This window comes from Falco naumanni, chromosome 11, assembly GCF_017639655.2.
Source record: "Falco naumanni isolate bFalNau1 chromosome 11, bFalNau1.pat, whole genome shotgun sequence".
Lineage (NCBI taxonomy): Eukaryota > Metazoa > Chordata > Aves > Falconiformes > Falconidae > Falco > Falco naumanni.
In genome coordinates, this window is record NC_054064.1 from 19078996 (window position 1) to 19100180 (window position 21185).

General features: G+C 39.6%; 2 protein-coding genes across 8 annotated transcripts in view; one reads left to right on the forward strand and one right to left on the reverse strand.

Moving 5' to 3' along the window:
• Positions 1 to 3106, forward strand: part of SYDE2 (synapse defective Rho GTPase homolog 2) — a 30517-nt gene extending 27411 nt beyond the window's left edge. Inside the window, exon 7 of the mRNA XM_040610233.1 lies at positions 602 to 3106. Coding sequence (XP_040466167.1) covers positions 602 to 1104 — 503 coding nt within the window. The 3' untranslated portion in view covers positions 1105 to 3106. The remainder of the gene's footprint in view (positions 1 to 601) is intronic.
• Positions 3107 to 7890: 4784 nt separating this feature from the next.
• The window catches only part of DNAI3 (dynein axonemal intermediate chain 3), a 29344-nt gene continuing 16049 nt past the window's right edge, over positions 7891 to 21185 (reverse strand). For 3 of the 7 annotated variants that reach the window (XM_040610235.1, XM_040610234.1, XM_040610239.1), the window contains 14 exons: positions 20989 to 21179; positions 19937 to 20061; positions 19748 to 19837; positions 19221 to 19310; positions 18381 to 18509; positions 16365 to 16438; positions 14839 to 14986; positions 13982 to 14069; positions 12908 to 13038; positions 12036 to 12099; positions 11502 to 11632; positions 10494 to 10698; positions 9973 to 10064; positions 8155 to 8855 (listed from right to left, as the gene is read on the reverse strand). In XM_040610235.1, the coding sequence (XP_040466169.1) occupies positions 8670 to 8855; positions 9973 to 10064; positions 10494 to 10698; positions 11502 to 11632; positions 12036 to 12099; positions 12908 to 13038; positions 13982 to 14069; positions 14839 to 14986; positions 16365 to 16438; positions 18381 to 18509; positions 19221 to 19310; positions 19748 to 19837; positions 19937 to 20061; positions 20989 to 21179 (1744 nt within the window). In that variant the 3' untranslated portion in view covers positions 8155 to 8669. The other 4 variants (XM_040610237.1, XM_040610236.1, XM_040610238.1 and 1 more) reach the window with 4 other exon arrangements.

A 21185-nucleotide genomic window follows, 5' to 3' on the forward strand; every position in this document is an offset into this window, starting at 1 on the left:
TGTATAATCGTGAGCTCAGGTAACATTGCCATCGAACCTGTTTGAGTCTATGTCCGACACGGGGTTGTGGCTGCTTAGAAAAGTTAATGCAAATGAGCTTCTCTAATAGCGCAGAACGTTAGGGCAAAAGAGAAGTGCAAGAGTTCAACTCTTGGTGTGTCTTCAGCTTCTCTAGGTGTTTCTCAGTGGTATTTTTGTGTTTTAACCTCTTTTGCTGTGCCTGCTTTCTGTTACTCCTTTAGCCTGGACAAAGCGTGCGAGCTGAGCTGTTTGCTTTTCTTTGACCCAGAGCTGGATGGTGATTAACTTATGCAGTGAATTTAATCGGTGCTCTTGGAGTTTCTACTTTTGGACAGGCTTCTCTGTTGCAATTTGAATCTGGCATGAGTCTTGAAAACTGAGCTTTTATGGTAGTTTTTCTAATTATTTTATATCAAACAGTGGCAGAAAATGTAGCAGTGGAATGTATTGGCTGTAAGCTTGCATGTATTCATGCATGCTGTTACCGTGTGACATCAAGGGAGGACAGTGGACATCTGTCATGGACTTTTCTTGTTGCGGCACGGGTTCAGTCCTGACTAGTTTAACTTCTCTCTTCTAGTACATCACTGGCCTGCAAAAGATCCAGCACATCTGAATGCATTTCCCGAGCACACATCCTCCCAGAATTACCTGAGACCCAAGAGGCAGAGACCTCAGATGCTGAATCTAAGCGGTACCGAGATGTCTGGGGTGCTCAGACCAAGGCCAGCAGGTCTGGACAGCCCATCAAGCAACCGCTATGCTGGAGACTGGAGTAGCTGTGGGGAGAACTACTTCTTAAACCTGAAAGACTGCCTGAGTGAAGCAGACTATGACGACGTCCCTTCGGAAGATACAGAGAGCGGGGATGACAGCAGCAAAGCCGAGGAGTTGGATGCCCCAGTGGGACAGGTGCCACCGGTCCCCAGGGAGCACGCCTTCCAGAGCTATTTGACGATGCAAGCAATAGACTCCGCCGTGGATCACAGAGCAAACCTCAAAGACCTGCAGGAAAGTATTGATACTCTGATAGGAAACCTGGAAAGGGAACTCAACAAAAACAAACTAAATATGAGTTACTAGATCCTGTCCTGCATGATGCTGCCTCCTCACGCCTCCGTGCCCTGCTTCAGGCTTCCCACAGCGGTGCGAGGAGTGACGGTGCCCCTGGACGCCTCGTAAGGCCACCTTGCGTTAACAAATTTTAAGCCATTCCGTTACGTTGCTGCCCCTTGGTTAGAAGGTGTTGGCCTGATTCAGGTGTTTGGAGGCAAAGCTTAGCGACTGTGAGGTAGTTCCACATAGTGGCATCTCTCCCTGAAAACACGGTGCACTTAGGTGGTGTGGGCAACACCTGGGGGAGGGTGAAGCAATGTCTCTGCTGTCAGCGGTAGCAGAACTCCTCATTCCTGAAATCCTGGCTCCGGTACAGATGTTCCTCTTTGGCAGAGGATGAACGCTGCTTGGCCTCAGTTTTGCAGCATGGACTTCGGATAGACTTGTTTTACTGTATATGCAATGGCTGCTATGAAAAATGCTTTATATATATATATAAAAAAAATATTTATATATGAAGTTTTAATTGTACAAATATTAACGTATTCCTGCATTAACACTTTTCAGTAATAATTTAAACAAGCAAAAATTAAATATTTTTCTAACCTTGTTTGTATATATCTGTGTATAAATGTGCATGTGTCTGTCTGTAGCCACCTTTGGACAGGGGAGGTCTCTCAGAATTATGAAATGTCCCTGTTTCTAGGAAGACGTGTTCAGTGATGCCAGGATGAAGTTACCCCTTGGGTAACAGAGTGTTTGATTTACGCACAGAAACACAGCCAGAGAGAAAGCAGGGTGAATGATTAATATAAATGACCTTGTGTGTTGCAGGGGCATCGGTTTGCAGGTGTTGACTATTAACTCTCTCTCTCACAGACACCCCCCCTTCTCATTTCCACCCCCCCCCCCCCTTTTTTTTTTTGTTTGTTGGGTTTTTTTCCTCCATGGTTTTTCTTATATATAAAGAAGGTTTGGAAGGTATTTACTTCTAAAAATAAATGGTTCTTGTTTGTCCTTGTGACCTATTAAATTATTTGATACTTATTTTCTTTCCCCTTCAGAGTTTTATGTTATTTTTGTTGAGGTACCACTGTCTGGCTGCTGGTAGTTAAATGTTCAAGCCCTCTCTGAAGGGCTTTGGCTCCGGAGATGCAGGATTCAAATTCTTTACAAAGGCAGTTACTTTTTTTCTCTCGAGTTGGTTTTTTGGTTTTTGGGTTTTTTTTTTTTTTAAATCTCCCAAAAATAGAAACCTGAGTTGTTCCATGAGGTTCGGTGAGTTGAGTGATGTTACTCCTGGGGAGTTTGGATTGGATTGCAGTTCACTGTGACCTTACTAAATTCTGCTATCACCATCTCGGATCTGTAGTCCTTTATGGTGAGCAGTTAAATTTTTCGTGTTAAGGAAACACATTCTTGGTTTAATTAAAAATAGTTACCAAATCATACACGGATGTTTCGATAGTCCCTTTAACCAAAAGGCGATACAGAGCCATTCCTTGTACTTCACGGGTCACCCCTGTGAGGAAGGGGGCACTGGGGCGGCGGGGGGAGCGGGTGGTGTGTTTTGAGAGGACGAACACCCAGTCGCTCTCAGCCGGCTGGGCAGAACTTAATTCTCCTCATCTTTTTGGTACGATGTTGGCATCCCGCCATGGCTTTCCGTTCACCCTGTGGGTAAGTGCTTTTCTGCTAACCCGTACTTCCTTATATTGCTTAATTGAAGAGTTATTTATTTACAGTAGTAAGGAATTAAGAATCGCTATGGCATACTTCACCCCTCTTTTCTAAGGAATTATTTTAGCATGGTTTCAAATGGTTTATTCAATCTCATTAATTTATTTTTATGTGTTAAAAGATGCAAAACAATTATTGCAATATAATGATAATGTATGAAAATGTAAATTTAACCTGAAGCATTTATCAATAAATCGATGTATTTTTTTAAACTTTTATACCTACAGAATGTGCATACATTTTAAACTATAAATTTAAATTCTAAATAAAATTTGAATTAAGAACAAAATTTGCCTAAGCCTAGTTAGTGCTTATTTAAACCTGTCTGAGCTGGTCCCATCCATTTGCACAGGCTGCACATGTGAATTAATCATGTGAATTAATTCCATAAAGACATTGAGCTTCTCAGAAGATGCTTTGTTCTGTTGTCATTTCTAGATTGAGCCAGCATTTCAGTTACATAATTTAAAAGAACACCAGGCCACTACTTAATTTAAATTCAAAAGGAATAATATTCTAAGGACATTGTCAAACCAGTGTTGTGGCAGCATTTCTTCTTCTGTTGCAGGATGCTGATGCTTTTGAACATAGCCTGGCTTCTGCACCGGGTGTGTAGATGTATTAGCACTGGTTAAAAGTTGTTTGCATTTATACTTATTTGATGAATGGTATGTTAAGTTTTAATTTTCTATAGTAATCTAGATGATGTAAATGAGCATCGTTAGAATAAGCGTGAACTTTTCCCACAGGAGGGTTCTGTAACTCAGTACAGCAGTGCACTGCTCTGTCAGCTTCAGTATTTTAACCTTACAACAGGGGAAGTTAATGAGTTGACAAGCTGTATTAATGTTAATCTAATTAGTTAATTAAAGTGTTGGTATTGTTCAAATTTGCTGTTAATCTAGTTATAACAACTTGTACTGTTTGTAGAACATGTTGTGTATTTTAGAAGTCCTCTCCTAAGGAGACGTTTCCCAAATGGTATTTTTGTTATATGTTGTCCCTTACATATATTCTTATAGATACTATTACATTTTGTAAAATTACTTATATGATCCAGTCAAGATGCATCCTTCTCTTGATTGTTACAGACTCTTAAGGAACAGGATTATTGTGGGAATTGCCCTAATCTAGAAATTGGGAGATTATAACAACCTGCTTCTACTAAAGTAGTAATGAACATTTTTTTTTTCTCTATACGAAGGAGCAGCCTTGGGCTGCGTGTGTTTTGCAGGCCAGAGCTCCTGTTGAAACCCGTGGGCACAGCCAGGAGCTTCTCCTACTGTACTAACCTTTGTTGTTGCCGGCTTGGTGTAACTAGGTTTGACAGCAGGAGCAGCTCCTGCTGGAAGAGGTTAAAAGCAGAGGCAGAGCCTGCAGTTGAGTTCAGAGAGCAGATGTCCTTGGAGCGTATGGACTTCCTCCAGGTGTGACCTCTGCTGCTGAGGTAAAGGAAATGGATGCAGATGCTCTTGCAGAAACAGTTCCAAGACTTGCACCAAAATTGCATACAGTGTTATACCCAAGTACCGGGCCAGTGATGGCCACGTGCTGGGCTGGGTGGCGACCAAGAATTGTAGTTTGTACTCCCCAGGGAAAAGCAGAAATGCATCTTTTGGCCTGTGCTGCTCTGCTGCCAAGTGTTAAGGGTACGATAACCGGGGTGGGTCCAGGAATGAACCAGGCCCATTCATGGAGCGTTAATCCACTGCCGTTTGTTTGAACGGGATTGTCCAAATGCTGCTTGGGCTGTGTGGCTGACCCAGCTGACACCAAATCCCTTCTGCCCCTTTCTCAGCTTCCCAGAGCAGCTCGTTACAGGAGCACGCAAGAGGTGGTGAGGGATGTGGGTCAGGGGGTGGCAGCATGTCCTCGGGCTGGCTGAAGCCACTGGGGACCTACATCCTCAGAAACTTCACGTCTTTACATTTGTCTTTATCAAATGCGTAACGTATGTGCATGTTTATTAATGCGCCAGGCAAGAAATGTAGCTGCCGCTATTTGGACATGTTCTAAAAATAGAGGGAGCTGTCCCTACAGAAGTAGATACTGGGGTTTTTTACAGAATAAATCTATAAATCTGATAAGCCAGAGACACATCTGGTACTTCTGCTGCCAGATCTTAACCCCTTCACCTTCCTCCCCATCCCAAGGTTCAGGACTTTCTTAACAGTAAAAATGTATTTTGATGTAAGAGGTCTTTAGCTCAGGTTCTGGAGCCGGCAACAGTTGAAAGATGGTTATTTGGGGTGGCAGGAGGACTGGTGTTACATTTTGTGTAACCGATGCATTTGTTTTAAAATATCTGTTTCATCCTATTTGATTTTTTTTTTTTTGACCATGCAGGAAACGCCGTAATTTGTCTTAACAATAAAATTTGCTAGGTAAAATTAACCTGTGGAACAGCCTGCCATGAGATAATGCAAAGCTGACCCTACAGGTATTTGAATGTCTAGGATCGCATTAGAGAGGATAAAAGATCATGATGGGATGTATAATCCCATGTTTCTGGTGTTATTTGGGAACAGAGATGAGGAGGGAAGTGGCTCTGAGGACGGCTGCTCCCTTGTCACTGGGGGATTCCTGCGGCTCCCAAGACTCCTTTGCTCTGGGGAGTGTGGGGAGCTGATCAGCAGAGCCCTGATCTGTTGCCTTGTCCTCACTGTTAGTAAAACCCAGCTGAAATCAATCTCTTTTCAGAATACTTTCTTAATCAAAACTCCCAAGTGTGCCTCTGTGCTGGGGAACAAGGCTGGTGTGGAGGCTGCTGTCTCTGCTGGGTTGCAGGGAGCGCGCCGGTGGCGGGGCTTTTTTAATCAAAAATCTGTGGAAGATGATCTGAGGTGGTCTAACAAAAGACCAGGTCTGATAAGAGAGCTGAGCTTTTTAATTAGTGGGTTGTGGGATATGTACATACCTGTATGGAGCAGCTGTCAGTTAAATATTGATTTAGCAGAGGAGCTGTGTTCTCTTCCTATTTGAGCTCTGACTGCAAACACTGCTGCAGGTGGTAGGGATGTGCTTGTTGTGTTTTCCTAGGTTTTAATTTAGAGGTAGTTTAATATCAGGGGCAAGGAGTATTACTATAATACACTAACAAACAAGACTATTTTTCAAACCAAGTCCTATCTGGTGGCACCAAACCTCTCTTAAATCTGACTAAATTTAATCAAAGCAGTAAAAGTGATGGGGAAATCCTGGCAGTAGAAAGCTGGAGGGGCGTCTTTTTAACACTGCCTAAACCAAACGTGCAGTGTTTGTTTCGGGAGGCTCACGGTGCTCCTGCTCTGTGCTCGGCTGTGCTTTACTCTGACCAAGCAGAGCGCCGGGGCTGGCTATCGCTCATCAGCCAAAGATGCTCTCTGTGAATCTCCCACGTGTCAGTCATCTTTTGTGCTTTAGTGTCCGCTGTGACCATATGGACATTTGTTTGACAGGAGTCTGTGGCCCTCGGGCAGTTCAGTGAGTCATGGAAAGAGTGAACTCACCTGTATCGAGTTTAATCTGGCCTCCTCTGACAGATTTAATTTCTGCTTGGCAGGCTCAGCGCAGTTACCTGGCATCTGACCTGGCTGTCGAGACTCAGCAGCCAGCAGAACACGGCTCGCAGAGGAGCCCTCTCTGTGGATGCAGGAGGAACATTAATATTCATAAGCTGTTACTCATTTATGCTGGTAAATATTAAAACTTCCGTATAACACCATTTGATCTCTCTCAAGAATAATTATCTTTCAACAGAAATGCGCACATTCAGCAGCTGCAGTGTGCTTGGTAAACACAGTTTGTTCTAGATAATACTGATTTCCTTGAGGGGACAATATATTTTAATGGCTTTCATTTTCTGTTTGTAAGCATTCACCAGGCTTAAGTGACAGTTGTTTTCTAATCTGATGATGCCGAGTAAAAGTGGTTCAGCCTGTGAAGCTTGAAGGGTTTATGAATAGTGTGGTCAGATCTGTGCTTTTGGTTCAGCAGCCCCTGAAATTTGTTTAGAAATTTCTGTGCTCCTCCCTTAGTATATCAACATATGGATTCAGCAGAGGTGCAAGAGGCTCCTCTATCATTTAAGTAAGTAATAAAGTGAAGACCTTATAGCATGGTGAATATTTGTTGTGGCCGCATATAAGAAAACAGAGCCAGGTTGCTGTTGTGGAGGGAGCACTGATGTTGATGCATAAGCAGCAGCATTATATGATGCCTTTTGAGCACTATGGCAATCTCCTTGGTATGGATCCTCTTGTAGCAGTGATGGCCATCTCTCTTCTCTGCTGTAGTCCAGGTGACTGCACATGCTATTGGGGGAAACAATTGCTTGTGGAAGTTGTAGTGGGTAGAGCAAGGCTGGCTGATGATGAAATCGGCTTTAGTGTAAAAAAACCCCCTTTGTTCCTATACTTTGTGAGCTGCAATATCTCATTGATTCAAAAGAGCAATTTGGGGTCTGGTTTTTATCTTTAAATCCTTTAGGAGAGAGTAGAGCCTTTGCATAAGGAATTGTTCCTTCCATCTATGTTCCTGTGATCACTGTGGCCATGTGAGGTGCCCGTGTGCCTGCGTGCCACCCCTTCTGCCTTCAATGTGCAGCCCCATGCCCCTGAGCTGCCAAGTCTCAGGTGAGCATTCTTCACCCTGGAGTGCTCTCTGTCACCGTAGCTCCAGAGCAGGAAATCCTGGACATCTCAGAAAACACTCTACTGCTTGTCCCTAAGTTTTCAAAAGGTGTGGATACTTTGGGGATGAAGGAGGGGATGCTTGCTGGAGTGGAGTAGCAGAATTTGGGTGGCCTATGTGAGTGTAACTACTGGAGCAGAATGGCTTCCCCTCTGGTGGGAGCAGGAGGACGTAGGCTGGAGGCGTGAATATTGGCATGTTGGTTTGACTGGCTGAGTTGTATTTAAGATTTTTACAGCTTAGAGAGTCCTGACAGACACAGAACTTTTGAAAACTATTACGTAAACAGATAGAATATTCATTATAACTGCATTATATATAACTGTGTAAGTGTACCCAAACTGGTTGCTTTCTAACCACGTTGTGAGTAAACAAACAAACGAAGTTAATGAAACTATAATCTCTAACTGCAAGATGCTTTATTTCTGAAGCTAAACATGTTCTGCTGAAATAAAGAGGTCCTGAAATAAAAAGCTCACTGGTTCTAAAGGTGGTAACAGACTCTAAGCATCTGAGGAAAGTATTTCTTGTCCCTTTACTTGTCCTAAATCCATTAGTAACTGCTTCTCCAGGTCCAGAAACACAGTATAGTCTGCATTTTCTTGCTCCTCCATCTCTTCTCTTGTTTTCTGTAGAGTAGTCATACTCTGAGGGAAAAAAACATACCAGGCAATAATGCACTGTTAGGCTTTGAAACCTGTATGCAACCCCATTGCTTTCCAGTGGATAGTATCAGTGTTACCACAAATCAATGAAAATAAGCATCACCTAGGGCTAGATTAACTGAATTGTCATTTCCTTGGTTGATTAGTTGGTATTATTAAACCATTTACCAAAGAATGGACAGGCAAAACTTTGCTTATGTGAATAAAGGATGGAAGGCTGGAGTCTTTCCTTGCTTGAAGGAGGAATATTTATAGGGAAGTTGCCAAAATAATTTCTTGAAAGAGCAACTGGTGTAAAAAGAAAAGCAAATTCATAGTTGTTAAAATGTCCATAGGCTTTAATAGTCTTGCAGGAGTTTCACTTGACCGAGAGCTGAACTCATGTGAACTAGGAATACCTGTTCCTCTCCTAGGAATTGTAAACATGAAATAAGGAGCTGCTAAGCTGTTCTGATTCTGTGCATCCTGATTTTTGAAAGAACTATGGGAAATCCTGCCTAGCAAAACAGGTGCGTTTTAAAGACCCAAAGAAACAAAGAAGGTTTTCTTAATTCCAAGTATAACATACTGTTTTCTCACTCTGTGCCTCCAGCTCTGTTTCAATTCTGTTTTGGCTTCAAACTCTTGATACTCTTGAAATTCTTGTTCACGGTACTTCAGGTATTTGACTTCTCTTTCAAAATAATCAAGTATGTTGGCGTGCTATTAACACAATGACAAACAAGGGTCATTACATGCCCAAAGACACAGAATTATTGCTGATGATCTGAAAGGTATTATTAGTTTATCTATACTGGGAATATACCTATCTCTATCTGAATAATTTGCAGCAAAACAATATGAAGATGTGGATTGAAACCAATTGATTTTGGATACAAATATGCATGGGGTTAAGTAATTTTTATTACACTGACTCCGAGTAGATCATCTTTCAAGAACCTGCGCTGAAATAACTAAGCCAGTTGTAGGTTAGTGATTTCACTAATCAGTTCAAATCCTCATTGACCCAACTTCAGGTACAAAGTAGTTGTTATATTGGGCTTATATTGCTATGTACTGTAGCTCTGCACACAGCAAACCTTTATGGGATGTTTAGAAACTATTTAAGTGCATACTTAAACAATATAAAACTGGGATAGGATTGGAAGAAGATTTTTGCGATGTAAAAAGACTAGGTAGCAGGCAAGACTGCTAGACTGGATGAGATGAAAACACTAGCTTGATCTTTGGCTGGGAGGTAGGGGAAAAAAACAACTGAAATTTATGTGGAAATGGAAATTAAAACTGTTCCCATTGTTCCCATGGCCCTTTGGTACAGATAGTCGTTATTTCAAAAGAGAATGAATGAGTGATGATGTTAGTAACAGTTTTTAAAATGTGCTTAAATTAAGCTAGAATCAGGTACTAAGACATGTAAATTGAACTACCAAATTTACAGGAAAAAAACCTGACACAAACGCAGACAAGAAGGTGTAAAGAAAAAGAAACTCAGTATATTTACATTACTATGCACTATATAGCATTGTTTTAATGCATGAAACCAGGTGTCACCTTATGCATGTGGCAAAAAATGCTGAACTCTTTATTGCGTTTGCATGTAGCCAGGTTGGACCACTGGAATTTTGCCAGCTGTCACCCAGGTTTCCTTCAGGTGCCTCCTACCTGAGCTCTGCAAAACCAGCTTTGCTACAGGTGGTCTTTGGAGAGCATGGCCATACTGATCTCCAATTGCCATCCATTTGAAAGCAAGATTTTCCAGGCAGGCCTGTTTCTGTGCTGGGTGTTTTCAAGATAAAGATTAATAAAAATTCTTACCAACCTCATTCCTTGAAGGGTGACTTAGTGTCTGACAAATTTCCAAAACATGCAGTACTCCAAGGTCATCAGAAGCAGCTAAAAAATGCTGCTTTGCTGAAAGATATTTGACGAAAAACATATAAACAATCTAAATGCCAAGAGTAACGCATACCTCCACCCAAACGCGAGCTACAGAGGGATCATTTTTGTTGTGGTCTCTTTGGTTTATTGTTCACTGCAGCAAAAAGGCAGCCTTATTGCTCATTTTCTTAAGAAATGAAATTCCATTTAAAGTTTATACTTTTTCAAACCCCCCTTTTTTAATGTTTTCTGTTGCTTTATGCTATGGTAGTACACTTAGAACTGATGTATGCTTTTTTTTTTTATATAGAGTGCAGTGTATAAGTATATGATTATATATATAAGTATGTACTTGTAATATGGTATTATATAAGATCATCCAACAGGATTAAGTGTGCCTTGGAGTCATGGGCCATTTTGCAAACAGGGTGGCACAGTAAAGTGCAATCACCGTCAACTTACGTGAGGCAATCCAGGGGCTGATGAAAGTGATCATTGAATTGGAGATGTTCTGGAAGTGAGATGGCTCATGAGTTTTCTTCAGTATGTCCCAAATATCTATATTTCCATCATCTCTGCCAAGGAAGAAAATTCCTGGTCTTGTTAAGGACCATTGTCCCACGGTGTATCTTCCTGCAGAGCAGCTTGACTGAAGGATTGGTCCATTCTTAATTTTTTTTGGAAAACAAATAAAAGATAGACCCAACAATCAAACATTGCTATCCACTCACTACTTCAGATTTCCTATCACTTGAGAATGTTCACATTTTACATTTTTTCTGTTACTAAAGTTGTATCAATGGCAAAACTGGTATCGCCTGCAGATAAAGAGAATTGTGAGATATATGTATCAGGTTTTTTTACTTCCCCACTTCAGTCTATTAAGTCATCTGCTGTTAAAATCTGTGGTCTTCAGATTTTACCAGGTGCAGCTAACCAGGATTCTTACATGAGAAGAAATGTAAAAAACCATGTTTCTTTGTCTTCATCTGATGAAAAGACTGTCCTAAATAAGGTTTCTTCAGACCTGTTTAGCACACATATTGCCTTTATTCTTCCATTTCCCTAGCAGCAGAATTAAGTTGTTGAGAAGCTACAGTTTTCACAAGGTTGGAATTAAAGATGGTCACTTCATTTTTTATTTTTTTTTCTGTAAAAGGCAAGTTTACAAAGCTTTTTTTTCTTTTTATTGCATTTCCATGTAGCCAGGTTGGACGACTGGAATTTTGCCAGCTGTCACCCAGGTTTCCTTCAGCTGCCTCCTACTTGAGCTCTGCAAAACCAGCTTTGCTACAGGTTTACAAAACTTAAATAGTTTTCTGATGTGAAGAAAAAGGAAACGCTTTCCTTGTACCCCATTTATTTCTAAACTATGCAGCTTTATGACTTAAACATTTCTGAAAATACAGTCTGAGGCTATTATAGTTGTCTTGTATATCTATCAATCATGTTACAACTGTTTTAACTTACTGTAACCTCTTCTTTCCAAATGGCAAAATTCCGGCCTCCAATGCTTAGAATGATGTCTTTAAAAAATGGCGATCTCTGGAGAGTGTTGATAGTTTCAGTGTGGATGGTATATTTCTGAGCGTGCTTCCGACCTAATGGAACGAAAAAGGCAGTTTCTTGTAATTAGTGCTTTAGCGGTCATCTTCATAATGGGAGCTATGCAGGGGGAAACAAGAGCGCAGGATCCACCACAGGCTTCAAAGATACTAGCCTCATTTTTTGCTCGCAAAGTAGTTACTATAGAGTTACTATATAGTTACTTCCATGAGTTGTGCCAATAGGTACATAGTGATGCACCTGTGACAATGGAGAGGGCTTTTGCTATTCTGTCATGACAGCTAAACTGCTTGCACTTTTGAGGGTGTACTGCTAAATCCTGGTGTCATCAGTGAGGTAAGTCTTATTGTAACCCTAAAAAGACAAGGTATAGATGCAAATACTTTAAAGTTAGTGATATATTAAGGTTTAAGCAGGTATTGAGAAACATGAACTTACTAACTGGTTTTGCTGAGTCACTATCAATTTCCATTTTCCAGTCGGAATAAACAATTTCTCCATCCTGTGATGCCAGAAAAATGAAGTAAATGCTAATATTAGAGCTTGGTGGCTTATACCAAAATGACTTGTTTTTAAGCTGTGACTTAATTATAGCCATCATTAAATATGTTCTGAGTAAATTAAAACCTACATTTGCAGCTAATGACTGGAAAAACACTACAATTTTGGATCAGCATTTTTCAGTTACATATCCCCAAAACAGCTTTACTTACCATGATGTTATGTAGAAAGTCCTTCCTGCAGAATTAGGTGCTCAGTTTTTACAGTTAGTGTTTTGCTCCAGTATTTGGGGAAAACATGACTGGAAGCAAAAAGGTAGCTAGAAGCCAAATTTTCATTTCCACATGAACTCGACACTGGAAAAGACTTTGGGATTTTAGGTATGTAGGGTAGGTAGAGGGCTGGGACTTACTAAAGTAGAAATAAGTTGTGGGGGAAAATGTAGTATAAATGTTTTTACCTGACATTTGGGGAAACTAAAAAAATGGTACTTATTGCTTCTGGAATAAGGAAGTATTAGCTCGTTCCTGACAACAGGTAGTTAAGTTCAGCATATTTTGGAAACATCTTCTAATTCTGAAGTAACCTTGAAGTAAAGATTCATAGTCTACAAAATATTGGTGGTTTATTATTTTAAGCATGTGGCTAAATGCATTAAAATGGGAGTAAAATGTGGCATGTCCAGAAAGACTTTTTAAACACCTGAAGAAAACGTGCAAGTTCATACACTTGTGAAAACTTATTTAATCATTTAGTCTTTCAGATATCATGAATTAAATTTTCATTAGTAATCTACTACTTTCACTTACTTCAGTTCCAACAGAAAAGCTGGTGGAGATACTCTCTAGCGCTTTCAGGTTTTTGCTTGAAGAAGTTCTCATCTCTGTGTGTGGGCTCTCTCTGGTGGGTACTTCTAGTGTGTTCAGAGATGGCACCTTCTCTGGGAAACAATAGAGGCACATTATTATACACTTAAATTTATCAGTCCAAGCAAATCCTTCGACTCATAAAGGTAGCTCACACATAAAGGGGATTTCAAGAGGAGAGATGAAGGAATGCTGCCAAGGAAAGCGGCAGTTCTGTAGGTTAACTTTCCTGGTGGAATCTCCCCATCACTGCAGCTGCTCTGAAGTCACTGCTTCCCGTACCCAGACAACTACTTATAGTAGCCTGGTCCTGTTCATCGGTTTTACACAGCATCAGTAGTGCCTCCATGGGAACTGCCCTTACGCATCCCCCTTCGCTGCTGCAGCCAGGAGCTAACTTTTCTGCACCAGGGAACAGTGACAGCGTGCACGGGAGCAGCTACGCTACAGCAGCTCAGCTGCCAGAGAGGTGGTTTTTGGCACGGTTTGCAGTCACTCTTTCAGGTACTCCAACCACAGCTACTGGCTGTCAGCTTGCCAGCTTTACAGAAGGGTTAGTAGCATGTCCCTACCACAAAGTACCACAGTAAGAACTGATCTGCTACGGAATGTGAAGCGCTAAGTTGACATTCTGCAGTGAAAAGTGACCCCTCTATCAAAGCACTACAGAAATACCTACAATATATACTGTTACTCCAGGATTGTTTTTCTGAAAACAGTATTCTGTAAGGGCTGTTTCAGGGATAAAGAGACTGGGTGGGGGACCTGAATGGGCTCTTAAGTGAAACCTGACAAGAGTTACTGTGGTCACGAACTGCTCTTTTTGTATGCAATACATGTGCATATCTATGGAGTCAATACACGTATGTCGCACAGTGAATACCAGTGTATTTAAGAAACCTTTTTTCCCCAGATGCATTTAGCCGTACACTTTGTTGCTCAGCTTTCATTATGTATATACTGAAATATAAGCTTATTAAAAACACTTTCCCCAGTAAGGTGTAATAAAAATATTACCTGGAGTTTTGTAATGATAATGTAGTTCCCTTAAACTAATTCTGACAGGACCGTCCTCTGTGTTGGCACCGCTTCCACACAGGTGTATCTGTTCAGAAGAAAATGTATTTGCTAACTCATTTTGTCAGATCTTGGGAGGTATAAGACTAAATTACTTTCTGCTGTAGTGGAACAGGTCTTTTCAGTCTGGAGCGTGTTTGTAATACTCCATGAACAATATCTGCCACCTCACATGCAAGCACAGAGAAAATACAAACCCGTGGCTTCTCTTGTGTTATCCTTTCCTTGTGAGGATTTTGCCATGTTTCTAGCAAAAAAACAGCTCCAGTGGTCATGCTTGTTTGACAACTGTACCAGCTGCAGCTTTTCTGAGTAGCATAGAGCAACAGAGTTTCGGTTTTCTTTTTTCTTTTTTTTTTTCCCCCAACATTATGTTCAGCCTCACTTTTTTCATAAACTACTATGACCATTTTCATCAGACTGAATTTTGTGTTGCCAGTAATTATGGTTCTGTTGACCGTGACTGTGTTTCACAGTTTGGGACCCACTGAGATAGCATAGTGGTAGAAAAGGCTGACAGGAACTTACACTATTCATACAACTACTTTTGCATCTACTGCAGTTTTTAAGAGGCAGTCATGCTGTTTCTTGTGAGTTAGCTTTTCAAAATTAATTTTATTGAAGTTTCAGAAGAATGTTGAAGTCTTTCATTTCATAATCTGAAGGAAATTCACAAAGAAGTCACAATTTGCTGGAAAAAATTGAAGAGTTGGGTAGCAAAATAATACATTCCTATGGAGTTCTAGCCATATCTACAGTTTGGCTTGATCCTTTTGTTCTGTATTTGTGCACAGTACCTTTATGAGAGGCTTCCAGCAGAGATCTAGATGTTTAAAAGTGTCTGGAACATCACGGGACATATAAAAAAATTCCTCTTCTCTTACTTTCTCAGATGAAGGTTGTTCAGGAAGTTTGGTGACTGGAATATCCCAAAATAATATTGAGCTGCAAAATGATGTTATAATGTTATTCCCTGTTTTTGTTTCAAAGATCAGTTTGCCACACACTTTATTTTTTTTTTAACCTTTCATCTTCAAACTTTACGTAGTAATAGATAATCTGAAAAGCAGACAAATGCTAGATACCTAATTGCTTCTTTTGTAAATTATGGTATATGTTCCTTTATTCACCATTTCATCAGTTGTTATCTATACCAAAGCAGCTAGATAGCATTCATATAGTTCGCTTATGGAAAGTTACTGTGTGAAATTCCTGGAAGCTGAGAAAACTGGACAGAACTCTGTAGCAGGTAATCTAGTATTCCAAATTGAACCTCATCCCCAGTTCTTGTGTATACCAATTTATTTGGTGACTTTCAAGTCAAATGGTCCCACTCACTGGGATGAATCTGTCATCTCATTGGAGTTTTCAGCCCTTGGATTGTTCCTGTTGCTCTACTCTGGACATTCATTCCCAGATTTAATACAGACTGATAGTTTTCCTCATTGCTGAAATCTCTTTCCATTTTCTAACAGGAGTTGCTTTTCAAGAATACCATTACAGTGACTTCCCTGCCCTTACTTTTAGGTGAATACTTCTAATTTGGAGCCCTGATGTGTGAGTAGTTTAAATTATTTTTTTCTGTGTGCATTACTTGCATTACACTGCAAACTTATGAACAACTGTATCTGTAATCATTCTTCTAACTTAATTCTTTGAAGCCTTCTCTGTATTTGATTAGGGAAAATAACTTTTTGTATCATTACCAAATTTTGCACTCTCTGACCCTCCTTTTGATGTAACTAGCAAATACATGATTGAGCCCAGCCATGCATCCTTGAAGCTTTAAGCTTTTTGCTATTGTGAAAGCTAAACATTTATTTCCACTTTTTGTATTCTTCCCCCTCACCAGCCTTTATCAGAGGATAATACCTGGTCATAATCATCATGACTCTTCAGTCCAGAAAAGAAGAGATTCACACAGAACAATTTTGCCAGCTAAATCTCCAAATGAAAATATAGTTTTCAGCATTTCTGTGGTCTCAGAATATTTAACAGCTTTTTGTGCAAGTCATATAATCAATGTAAGTGTGAAGGTATGGATCTCCAGGCTAGTGTATGTGTGATCAACACTCTTCTTAAGGTATACACAGAATATAAACGTTTATGTGTGAGGTTCTTCAGTTAATGAGCCCTTAATGCCATTACTGTGAAGGGTGTAACTGGCCATGAATTTGATGTGCTTATCTTCTGCATACAGAATTTCAGCTGTTCAGGGCAGGCTGATAGGAATCCAGAAGCATGCTAGTTAAATCATGGAGCAAGCTCCGTAAAGCTTTCCAATGGAAACTGGTACATCTTGCACAGTATGTATTGTACATACCAGTCGGGAGAGCAGGTTACTAGCTGCACGCGAATTTCAGCTCTGTTTTCAAAAGTAGCACCCATTCGGTTGTCCTAAAAATAACAGTAATAATAATTACAGGCACTGAAGATGAGACAAAACAATCATACTCTGCTAAGTGAATACTAAAACAAGTAAAATAGGCTTCTAGAAATAAAATCACTGTTTATGCTTGGGTAACGTTTGCAAATCAGGACTTACTAACTTGTAGTTACAAAGTCAAGCTATTTTACGAATGTACTTCAAGTGAACTGATACCAGCTTTGCCAGCTGAACACCTAAAATTTTATATTAAGTCAGCAGGGTAAACACTTGCTGGCACCACGGCAAGTCAGGCCCTCCTTAGGTTGCCATGTTTGCAACGTTTTTTAATCCAACTTAACCAAAAAGCAAATAATTGAGAAATTTATCTCAAACAGTTAAGTCTAGTGGGAGTGTTGTCTCTTTGTCTAGTTTTCACCACAGGTCATCTCTCTCACCATTCAGCTAGACCACACTGCAGGATGGTAGTAGTGGCTTCAAATGTTAGTTATTAATAGTTTAGTTTGTGTATGTGGGGTTCTGCTGGTTTTATAGTACTTATCATTTACCAAGTAGTCATTGCTTTATACCTTTATTTTTTTCAGAAAAATAAAGGAAAGTTGTCAGGGTGGGAATGAGTGATTACAGGCTAGACCCTGACTAAATATATTTTGGCTAAAACTGTACTTATCAACTACGTGGCAAAGTTTTAGCTATTTTTTTTCTTTAGGCCAAATCCTACTTTTATTTTCATTCATGAGTTGCCTACCTGGAGTCAAAATGGTAGTCTCAGAACCACGCAAAGCTGAATTAGGTTTTGGATATAACTTCGAATACTTTTTCATCGATATGTAATAATAAACTGCTAATTTTAGGAACTGTGCCGTAAAAACTGTAATGTTGTGCAAAGGCCGACACACCTTCCATGCTTATGTAACAAAAAGTACGTCCCAGTACATGTTGCTAGACATTGACAAAGTGATTCCTTTGTCAGTGTTATTTATCAAACATGGGTCTCCTGTATCTGTTATCCCACATGGACATGAAAACAGCTTTCTGAGCCTAAATCTTGGCAAAAAAACCCCACACCCAAACAACAAAAAACCACACCATTCTGCTATCCAGTCCCTTTCTTCATGTAAAACATCTGGTACCAATTAGTATCCGTGGGTGGTACTACTGCAGCATAATTTAATAATGAACTGTTATATCAAGCTGATTATGATATTTGTGCGCCCTTTTCCTCGCTTTCCTGGTAATGTTGCTAAGGCTTGCAGTATCTATAAAGTCTTAAAAATTTGTTTTAAAAATTATTGATACATTCATAAACCTTCTAAAGATCTCAGTTTTCTTCCTCTTGACCTGCTCTTCTACTGTCATTATTTTGCATTTGACTACGTTTTCATTTCAAATTGGTTTGGGCAATGATTTGCAGTATTTTGATGGTAAATGATTACCCAATACTCCTGTAATAGTGTTGAGCCCTTTAACTACATAGACCCTAAGTACTATGGAGCTCTAAAATCATCATAGAAAATGTAAGTTTTGAGTACACAGGCGGCACCTAGAAGAATTAAGGTAATTACAGTAACACCATTCTTGGGTGCCTAGATATTTGGGTAATTGAAATTATTTCTCTGAATTATTGGTGGCAGGCTAGATTGCTCAAAGTAGAAATTCAACGTATTTTAGATACGGAAGGCTTATTGTAATTTTGTATGCTAATTTTCAGTAAAGCTACAGTGTTTTTTTTTCCAGTAAGAGCAGATTCATATCAGATTGAGAACACAGCACAGCTGTAAAGCACAGCAGGACAAGTGGCACCAGATTATTTAATATTTAGAAAATGCAGTGAGAAATAATGAAGGCTATTACAAAAAATCGAATCTTTAGTATTTTATCTTCAGTTTACACTATGATTTCTGAGGTTGTAGATAGAAAAACAAAAGAAGAAAAGTAAATTTTTAAACTCACCTTAAAATAATCTGGGAGCCAATGTATATCTGTTACTGGTTTTTTATGACTATACTGTATGGAAGAGACTGCGCAGTATCTCACTAGAGGTGGCTCTGTGTTACTCTGCTGGACTTGCATAAGTGACGGCTAGAAATGTTTTAAAAAGAGATATCTTAGTGTATTTCCAAAAAACGATAGTAGAACTGTCAAAGAAAAAAGGTTATTTTACATGCTGTTAATGCTTCTTCACATATTTCAGATCAGTTTATAGAACTTTCTGGAGGTCTAATACCTTCCCTTTGGATAAATAAAAATAAAAATGGAAAGCATCAAAACAGGCCTTTGGATATGAAGCTCTAAAAAGAATTCCAACGTGCCTCCACAGGCATATGCACATCCATTTATGTTACTAGTTCCTCCTCTGATCTTAAGTGCCTCTTCTACTTATCCCCTTTATAATCTCCTTCCACTGAAATCTTCTTCTTGTCTTCCAAGCTACCTTTTTTCTGTCCATAAAATTCCGGAATAATTTTCAGTATTACACTCACAACAAATGCTATATGTGTTTGATAGGCTTCCTAAGGCAAGAGCTGAGTGTATGTTGGTGCCCGTTTAAAGAACAGTCTTATTGAAGCCTAAGTCTGCACAAAATGCAGTAAAGCTGTTAAGATGGACTAATCAGGCAGAAATTATGTTGTGATAATGGGTTTATTTCATTAACTCATCAGGTTTCTTACCCTTTCTAGTCTCTCAGTACAAAGGTTATCTGCTCCTCTGTTTTGAGCCAGGATACCATCACCCCTTTTTCCCCACAGACATACAGATGTACCAGAATATGTTTGGAATGGAAGCATTTACCATATTAACAGCTGTTATCTTGATTCCATCAGCAAAAGTTTTTGCATTTTGCAGCTTTTCTTCATGCTGAGAAATATCCCACAGTACAACCTACAATGAGAAGTGAGTATATTACAAAGTATTTAATCTTTTATATTAATATGCATCTTTTCAAACACAATTCATGGAGGCTTGAGGAAAAATAAGAAATTCACTCTCCGTACTAGACCTAATGAAGTCTTTAAAGTAGTGCCTCTTCAGTCTGATGCAATTAGTTGAAAGGCTACATTTGTCTCAACAAAAAAAAAAAAGTCTTTACACCTTGACCTATTTATCAGTACTACAAAGAAGCATCGTACAGTAATGGCTCAGCTATGGAATAATGACATGTAACTTCAGTACAGGATCAGAGAATTTCTGAGACTGTGACACCTGTCTTGTGACGCTATGTGTTACTATGGATGTTGAGTACGTCTCTTCAACCTTGTTTTTATACTGTAAGAAAATACAGAAATATCCGATTTTATTCTTAAACAGAGAATTAACACCTGTCCGTTGATGCAGCCACCAGCAATAATATTTGGATCACTGGGACTGAACTGAAAGCAGTAAATGTCTTCAGGACACTCCAACATTAACTAAAATGAAAAAGAACAAAATAGTTGAGAAACACATTTGCACTGATTGTTCTCTTGTTGTTTAAACACTCAGCATATTTAAAATTCCTAATTAAATACCTGAGGGTGGATAGGGTCAAAAGAACTCCAGAAAAGTATTAGTGACTGCTGCAGCAATGATTTGTCAGAAAGGTTAACTTGCTCTTTGTAAGAATGCCGCTTTCTTGCTGACACTGCTATAATCCCTGATTGAGAGAGAAAATGAATTTTCTCAGAAGACATGATTCAAGTTTCAACACACTCAATTATTCTGTGACTTATAACTTCTGAATACAGTGCAACCCCCCCCCCCAAAAAAATTAATAACAAACAAACAACACCCCAAACCCACCCAATCATGTACTTACATTTTTCTTTTTACAGATCAACTTTGAGGAAATTATTTTTGTTACTTAAGTTATTTAACAATGAGTCATAGAACCCAAGCATTAAGATCAAATTCAACTTTTTGGCTACTACTCCTTAATGGTGTAGTACTGCACCTGAAATGATGGGACAGGCACATAGTCCTTGCCACCCATCATGAAATCAAATCTTCTGTAGCTGAATTAATTTTCTACACAGACTGCAGTGATAGCTATTAGTATGCTGTGCAGCTAGGACATTTATATAGGACTTAATTGTGCCTTTAAGCCTGGCTGTGTAGAGCAATAATTCACAGCGGGAAGCAGGAGGAGATGTTCAGTGTGCCTCCTGACACTTCCAGGCACTCAGCAGAGGCATGTCCCGTTGTGGCTGTAACATTCCTCACAAGTATTAGGCATGCTATGAGGACCAGGGAGAAGAACAATGGTATGCAAAGCCACCAGAAGAACCTGGCACAGTTGCAGCCCCACTTAAATGAGCTTCTTAAGGGAGAAATTTCCCTCTTCTCTGATCTCCACTTATATATTAGTGTGAGGGACTTCGCATAGCCTGTCTGAACTCTACAAAGAATTTGTCTGTCTCATTTTTCACTTAGTCTCAAATCAGTAATTCAGACAGATACACTAAATCAGATTTGATTTGTTTTTAAATTTGAAAGCTGATAATTTTATGAAATATGCATATTTTATAGCTGTCACATTAATACGTGTCATTCAAGTCTCAAATTAGTATTTTAACTGCGTTACCATAAATGGTTGGATGCCAGCAAACGCAGCTAATAGTTCTGTCCTTGAGATAGTGCAGATCTGTAAGTGATTGGTATGCTTTAAGACAGACATCTGGCTTGCCACCAGAACTGCTTTCATCTTCTGCTAGGGCCTTCCAGTCATCAAAAAAAGCATTCATAATTTCATTTTGCTGCAATGCAATTTCCATTCTGTTT